We start from the raw sequence: 8,300 nt of genomic DNA, 5'->3' as shown, positions 1-8,300 counted from the left end.
AGACTAGGGCACTGTATTATCGAATGAAGGGAACATGACAAGGATTTAGGGGTCACTGTGGACAACCAGATCATTGTGAGCTCCCAGTGCGATGCATTGGCCAAAAGGGCTGATGCGATCCTTGGATGCATAAATGAAGGAGTGGTGAGTTGGAGCATTGGAAGGATTTTACCTCTGCACATGATTTTGGTGAAAACAACTGTGTCCAATTCTTGGGTTCACATTTCAAAAAGGATGTTGAATAATTGGAGACAATGCTAAAGGAGCCACAAAAATTATTTCAGGCTGCAGAAAATGCCTGTCAGAGAGAGAGGGACGTAAAAAACTTCATATATTTATCTTACCAAAAAGACCATCAAGTGGATACTTTCATGGGGAGAAAACCCTGCACACCAATGGGCTCTGTAATCTAGGGGAGAAAGGCAGAGCCAGGCCCAGGGGCTGGAAGCTGAATCCAAACAAATTCTAGTTGGAAATAAGGGACCAGTGTTTATCACTGAGGGTGATTAACCATAAAAACAAACTGCAGAGGGAAGTGATGGAATCTCCAGCTCCTCGTGTCTGCAGAACAGCGGTGCTGCCATAGCACTTCAATCTATATAGTTCTTACACTAACACCAGAGACTCTCTTGTCATCGTAGGTAATCCACCTCTTGGTAACTAGGTCAATGAAGAATTCTTCAGTAGAGCTCCTGCTCTCTACACCAGGGTTAGGTTGATATAGTACATCTCTCAGGGGTGTCAATTGTTTTGCTTTTGCAAAAGAAGCAAATGCAATGTTAGGTTGCAATAGCAGAGGCAGAGCATGCGAGTCATGGGAGGTGATAGCACCGCTCTACTCCGCGCTGGCCAGGCCTCAGCTGGAGTACAGTGTCCAGTTTGGGTCTCAAATGTATAGGAAGGATGTAGAGATACTGGAAAGGATCCAGAGGTGAGAGACAAAGAGGATTCAAGGGATGGAATTCAAGTCTTTTGAGTAAAGGCTGAAGGAACTGGGTACATCTAGCTTGGGAAAGAGGAGATTGAAGGGGGACATGGGAGTGGTCTTCAGATCCTTGAAAGGCCTCCATAAAAAAGATGGAGAAAGGCTGTTCTGTCTTACCGCAGAGGGCTGGAGAAGAGACAGTGGGTTCAAAGTAGAGCATAGCAGATTTAGGTTAAATCTCAGATAAAGTGCCAAACACTAAGAACAGGAGGACATTGGAACAGACGTCTCCGGAGGTTGTGGCAGATCCTTTCAGGGAGGTTTTGAAAAGGAGGCTAAATAGCCATCTCTATGGGTTAGTTTAGACACAACCAACCCTGCATGTTGGCAGGGGGTTAGAGGAGATGACCCCTGTGCAATACCTTCTCAACCTGTGTCCTCCATGATTCCTTGAAATAAAATCCAAGTCTAGACCAGGCCTTAGTCACATAGAAGACATGGATCTCAGTTCACAGGTAAATGGGTGAAATTGAATGGCCTGTGTTATACAGGAGGTCAGGCTGGATGATCAAATAGCCTTAAACCCTATGAACCTATTGAAAACAAATTCAATCTGTCATTTCTATTCACTGTGTTTCATAACACATGAACCTGGAACCATTCAAGTACATTGAAAGTTTGAACTGCTAAAAGAAAACTGTTTACATAATATATATTTGGCCTGAGGAATTCCTTGTCACAGACACTGTTTGAGCAAAGAGCTTCACTGAATGGCATTCACACATGAATTGGCCATTGTAGATGGTTTTGTGGCACCACAGTTAGTTAAGGCTGTCTCATTCCTTCAATTAGAAGACCTATTTTTCAGTTGCTTATAAGTTTGCCAAAAATTAACCATTTGGACTGAAATTTCCCATGCTGGGTGTCTGCTTCTGGATGAATTAGATTTTGAAAGCTTCAGGCATAACGATTTAGCCAAATTCTCGAATGATGCTAGGAGACATTATGTCCTTGCCCATGTTGAAAAATTCTTATACTTATTCTAGTGAGGAGCCTTACCACCTCCGTGCTTTCCAGCACATTAAAGTCAGGTAACAGTCCCCACCATCCCCGTTTACAGCCAGAGCCCCACATTGCAGGAGGAGGATGTAACCGTGCCTGTGCATTAACACACAGCTGGATCCCAAAGTCTTTACTCAGTTCTTACTCCAAGGGGAATTTTGCTGCATTGAGGCCTAAGTGAACTTCCAGCCACAGCCTCCGAATTTGGCCTTGTATTGGACACCTAGTAACATTTTTCTCCTAAAGGATCCACCTGTGCCAGTGAAATGCAGCCAGTTTGGGGCTGGAGGCCATCATCCGGGTCGAGTGGGGGGGGCATAGTAAAGAGGGACATTTTGGCCCACTGATAATGGATCAAACTCATCCTTTGTGGCAAGGGCCCTAGGATTTTTAATGGATGTATAGATTGGAAAGGACCACAACCCTATTCTCTGTCCCATCATATCCAGGTTGCACTGGGTTTGTCAAAAAGAGAGAGATGGTACCTGTGATTTTTTAGATGGAAGCGTCTTCCCTGGGAATCCCCCTCAGGTAGCCGTGTCCCACACTTCTCTCACCGCAGCATCTGCAGCAACATCCCACACCGAGAGCTGACAGTGGTGCGCATTGCTTATAATAGAGCTCTGTGCAATCCCAGGGGCTTCGCTCAGCCTCTAGGGGAGAAGCAGCATCTGGATGCAAACAGGCTGGAGACTGGAGACACTCTAGCCAATTTCTCTCTTTCCATGTCTGCGCTTCTCTGCTATTTATCCAGCTTCGGGAGTAAACAGCAATTAAGGGACCTTCCCAATGGGAGATGAGAACTCCTGGGCTCTCCGCTGAGTCAAAGAGGAATTAGCTGCTCTGCGCATTTATGCATATTTGAAAAAGTGTAGTTGATTAGGAAGAAAATGAGGGATAATGCCCAGGTCTCTATAGGGTCTGATACCCTGTAAATGTCCAGGATGGATGGGTAGATGGTAGACTGGCAGATCAGGAGACAGATGACTTATGGGAGATAGAACACTTTCTCCAGGCACACTGGGCTGTCACTAAGGGATCAAACTAAGGGCCAAGCTTCGGATCAGGGCAGGATGGTGCAGTTCTGGGGTGCAAGGCTGGGGAGCTGGGGGGGATTGGCTTGAGCCTATCGAGAGTTACTTATGAGCGACTGGGAGTTTATTCATATAACTCAGCTGGGTGTGTCCCTGCCTGTGTATGTGTGTGTAAGCCCAGGACCTGCCAGAGGTTAGTGGCTTCACTCAGTATCACAGTGTGAGAAGGACAGCCCAGGTTGGTGGGACAGAGGGCTCAGCTGTCCCACAGTCCAGGTTGCACCCTGGGGATCCCATCATCGGAGTTCTATCCTTGGGCTAGTCCCAGAAAACACAGGGACTCTCACAAGATCCCCTCTCTGAGCAGGTTATTCGAAGCCAACGTGGCTGGCTGGCGACGCTTGGAGGAAAAAGCCAAGTTCCTGGACGTCCACCTCTTACTTTTCAAGAACTCTTTCCTCCTTTCTTTGAACGAGGACCAGGCTCCCTGCAGGAAAGCAGGTTTTTATCTGCTCTTCCCGTCTTCCAGTGGCTGTAGTGTCCCAGCTGCTTGCCCTGCTAGAACCTGGCAATGCCCCTTCCTTACGTGGCTACCAGCTGTAGCACCCATCATGGGACGAGAACAGGGTGTGATGCTGTGTGATTGAACAATGACCATTGTTGTCATTGTTGCTACCGCGGTTATACAACTGCTACAAAGCTTGTACCAAGTGTGTCCTGTCAGGTGTCAGTGGGAAAGTCATGATTTGCTCAGTATGACTATCCTATTTAGGTGCGTGTAATCATCGCTGTGTCTGAAGCTCTGAACACTGGCGATGTACTGGTATCTTACACGTGTTTTGCTATTGGGTAAGCACCCCTCAGGTAGAATTTGCATGAAGGCCAGACAGCTGTGTGTTATTAGCCCATCAAGGACTCTTAAGCTCTGACAATGGGCCATAGAAGAAATCACAGCTCTTCAAGAATATGGGACAACGGCTGCCCTTGTGAGTCATCAAAGAGAGTAAGGACACGTGACAGGTCCCCTGGACTGTGAGCTTTCTTTGGGACAGTAAAATTCCATGCACAGGGGAGAAAAAATAAAAGAACGCCCGAGATATCTCCGTGTTCTCTTCGGTTTCTGGTCTGGGTTTCCAATGCAGAAGCTCAGAACAAAGACTGATGAAGCTCAGCCTGCTTGGGTAATTTCCAGAGAGACTTTTGCAAGTTAGGAGTTTATTCCTTCACTGATGTGATCCTGAAGTATGAACACTGAAAAATCACTAGTATGTGGCTCATCAATAAAGAGTTAATACGTCTTCTTTTTCTTTTATTGTTAAACTTTTAGATTTAAATGCTCAAGGACTGGCAGCAGCATGATCACTGGGTAAATTCTGAGTTATATATTAACCTGGCTAAGTGGCTGGTCTCTTGAGATTAGAATGACCCTATATGTGGTGAAATTGGTTTCCACTGACCACTCATCATGGAGTCCAGTGTTCAAGTTGTGAGGGAAAGGAAGGGATGCCTTGGGAGTCTGTATCTTAGGCTCTTAGTTAACCAGTGTGCTGAGACAAAAATTTACATTTGTTACTGGCTTGTTATAATCTAATGATAGAATACCCACCAGTCTGGGGTGAGTCTGCTCCATTTCTCAGTAGTTTGTCCTGAATTTGGCTTCCACAGCTGTGTCCCACTGAAGCATGGTAAGACACGAAGACAGAGATCACTGTTCATGGGTGATACACAGACTATTGCTCACTAGTCCGAAGGAGGTATCCCCCTTTTACAGACATGGGAAACTGAGGCAGCATGAAGGGAAGTGTCTTGAGACGGGAGCATAGGCCATGAGTCCCTAGCTGCCAATCCCTTGCTTAGTCTCCCTCAGACCCAGCTCGTGAAGTCTCTGCAGGAGCACAGAGGCCTGGTGCTCTCTCTCCATTGTTTTCTCTAGTGAGGGGATCTCTCCTGATTTCAGTGGGGCTGCTCCCACTTACACCGGCTGAGGATCTGGCCCAAGACAATTAGCTAGAAATAAAGCATCAGCAGAGACCATTGAGCTGGGAGCGAAGAGTCCCAGCTCTGCCACGTATTCATTCATGACCAGAGAAATGGTGCTGAGGGGGAGGGTCAGGGCTCCGAGTTCCTATTCCCGCTCTGCCACTGTCTCATTGTGTGGCCTTGGGTAAATCAGGTTATCGCTGCGTGTCTAAATCCATCCATGACATGGGGATAATGCTCCCTAGCTTAAAGAGCTTCTAGATGTAGTGATGAAAAGCATCCTGCAGAGCTCACGTTAGACTCAGCTTCAGCCCCTGGGCAACGGGTGCCCTGTAGTTCCAGAGAAGGTGGCAGTGTACAGTGTGTAAATACCTGGCTAATGGAAGGCTTGCTGTTTATCTCCCTCCCTGTGAGCTACCGAACCCACCCTGGCCTCTTCTGAGCATCCTGCCTTCCCAACTAACACAGGGGCTTCTCCTTCCACCACTCACAGCCTGTTGTCCACTGAGCTTCAAAGCTGATCCCTTGCCCTGGCCGTAAGCCCCGGCTCAGGGCAAAGGGCTCCCAGCCCATCCCCATTGAGGCCTCCAGGAATTAGGAACAACAGGGAGCTGAAAGCTAAAGAAAAAAGCCACACAATGGTCTCTTCCCTCAGGGGTCTGTGGCTGAGCTTTAGGGCCCACAAGCTGTAAGATGCACAGTCTCGCCCAGCCTGCAGCACAACACTGCTCCCAACCTCAGCTGCTTTTTTAAGGATTCCTGGCTTCCTGGAGCAGAGGGAGCCCAGCTGGGGGTGGGGAGGGGAGTGTAAATGAACCAGGAGTGGATGGGGTTGGGGAGGAGAGGAGATAGGAACAGAGGAGGGGCATTGTGGAAAAGAGGTGGGGCAGGGCCTTGGGGGTACAGCAGGGCAGGGCACGGGGCCTCAGGGGTCCAGTTATCAGCAATTAGTAAGGTGGGAACCCTATGAATTAATAAATTGTACACAGACCGATTCCTCCGTTTGTCACGCTGACACAGCACAGTAAGGCCATGAAAGGATTAAATATCGCTTTCACTGTCCAGTCAGTGATTCAGGGAAGAGGGTCCAGCACCATATAACCAGCCAGGTCTGCACGTAGCTCAATCTGAGAGTCAGAGCCTGAGGAGAAACTCATTACGCCCTTTCATGAGTAAAGAGCTGGAGCAGCCTGTCCCAGATCTGTTTGGTCCTTACCCCATAGATGATGGGGTTTAGCATGGGGGGCATGAAGAGGTAAACTCTGGAAAGGAGAACGTGGAAATTCAGAGCCACATTCTGGCCAAACCGGTACAGGAGGGAGATGAAGAGACGTGGGACGTAAAAGGTTAAAATGACAAAGAGGTGGGAGCCACAGGTCCCAAAAGTCTTGATCCGAGCATCCTTTGTGGGGAGGCTGAAGATGGCCCTGAGGATCTGGATATAGGACACGACAATAAAAATCCCATCCAGACCCATCACACTGAATTGCACAAAGAGTCCGTAGTAACTACTGACGCGGATGTCGGCACAGGCCAGATTCACCACGGCCATGTGCAAGCATAAGTGCTGAGGGATGATGTTGGTTCTGCAATATGGCCATTGCCTCGCCAGGAAGGGATAGGGCAGTGCGAGCATCCCACAGCGTAGCACCATGGCCAGGCCAATCTTGGCCACGATGGGGTTTGTCAGGATGGTAGAATGCCTCAGGGGATGGCAGATGGCCACGTAGCGATCCAGAGCCATGGCCGCAAAGATCCCAGACTCCATCGCTGAGAAGCAGTGAATGAAGTACATCTGGGTAAGGCAGGCACTGAAATTGATCTCCCTGGAATTGAACCAGAAGATGCTCAACATTTTTGGGAAGATGGTCGTAGAGAGGACCAGGTCGGTGACGGCCAGCATGCAGAGGAAATAGTACATGGGCCCATGGAGGCTTGGCTCTCTCTTCACAATGAACAGGATGGTGAAGTTCCCCAAGATGGCTATTGCATACATGGTGCAGAAGGGGATGGAGATCCAGACATGGGCCGCCTCCAGGCCAGGAATGCCCAGCAGAATGAAGGTGGAGGGATTGGTGAAGTTGGTTGTGTTGGAATCTGACATGGAGTTGGGGAGAAGGTTTCCAACTCTGAGGCAGAACGGTGTGCTCCTGCAGGTACCGTACGTCCCACTGACTTCCTGTATGTGCCCAGCCTCTAGGGGGATGGTCGCAGTACAAATGCCTGTATGGAGAGAAAATGGTAATATGAGACAACTGGAGGCTGTTCTCATTGGTGAAGCAGATCGGTCGCCCTTCACACAGCTTTCCAGATTTAGGTTAAATCTCAGATAAACTGCCAAAGTCTAAGAACAGGAGAACATTGGAACAGAAGCGTCGGGAGCTTGTGTAAGCTCCTTTGGGGGAGGTTTTGAAAAGGAGGCAAAATAGCCATCTGTAAGGGATGGTTTAGACCCAACAAACCTTGCATCTTGGCAGGGGGTTAGAGGAGATGACCCCTGCGATTCCTTCTCACCCTGCGCCTCCATGATTCCTTGAAATAAAAGCCTAGTGAAGACCAGGCCTTAGCCACAGAGAAGACATGGATCTCAGTTCACAGGTAACTGGGTGAAATTGAATGGCCTGTGTTATACAGGAGGTCAGGCTGGATGATCAAATGGCCTTATACCCTGTGAATCTATCAATAAACAAAGGTTTCAGAGTAGCAGCCGTGTTAGTCTGTATTCGCAAAAAGAAAAGGAGGACTTGTGGCACCTTAGAGACTAACCAATTTATTTGAGCATAAGCTTTTGTGACCTACAGCTCACTGCATCGGATGCATAAAAGTGGAAAATGCAGTGAGGATGTTTTTATACTCACAGATCATGAAAAAATGGGTGTTTATCACTTCAAAAGGTTTTCTCCCCCCCCCCCCCCCCTCCTGCTGGTAATACCTTATCTAAAGTGATCACTCTCCTTACAATGTGTATGAAAATCAAGGTGGGCCATTTCCAGCACAAATCCAGGTTTTCTCTCCCCCCCACTCTCCTGCTGGTAATAGCTTATGTAAAGTGATCACTCTCCTTACAATGTGTATGATAATTAAGGTGGGCCATTTCCAGCACAAATCCAGGGTTTTACAAGAACGTCTGATGAACAGGGGGGAGGAAAGGGGGTAGGAAAAAACAAGGGGAAATAGGTTATCTTGCATAATGACTTAGCCACTCCCAGTCTCTATTCAAGCCTAAGTTAATTGTATTCAATTTGCAAATGAATTCCAATTCAGCAGTCTCTCGCTGGACTCTGGTTTTGAAGTTTTTC

At 47.9% G+C, this 8,300-nt stretch overlaps 1 protein-coding gene across 1 annotated transcript; it reads right to left on the bottom strand.

Moving 5' to 3' along the window:
* Positions 1-6,157: 6,157 nt before the first annotated feature.
* LOC119565154 (olfactory receptor 52R1-like) lies at positions 6,158-7,105 on the bottom strand. Its single transcript, XM_037889594.1, has one exon. The coding sequence runs from the start codon at positions 7,103-7,105 to the stop codon at positions 6,158-6,160; it is 948 nt and encodes a 315-aa protein (XP_037745522.1).
* Between the last annotated feature and the right edge of the window lie 1,195 nt (positions 7,106-8,300).

The sequence above is a fragment of the Chelonia mydas genome, chromosome 1, assembly GCF_015237465.2.
Source record: "Chelonia mydas isolate rCheMyd1 chromosome 1, rCheMyd1.pri.v2, whole genome shotgun sequence".
NCBI lineage: Eukaryota > Metazoa > Chordata > Testudines > Cheloniidae > Chelonia > Chelonia mydas.
Note: the sequence above shows the minus strand (reverse complement) of the source record. Positions and strands in the feature narration are given on the sequence as shown.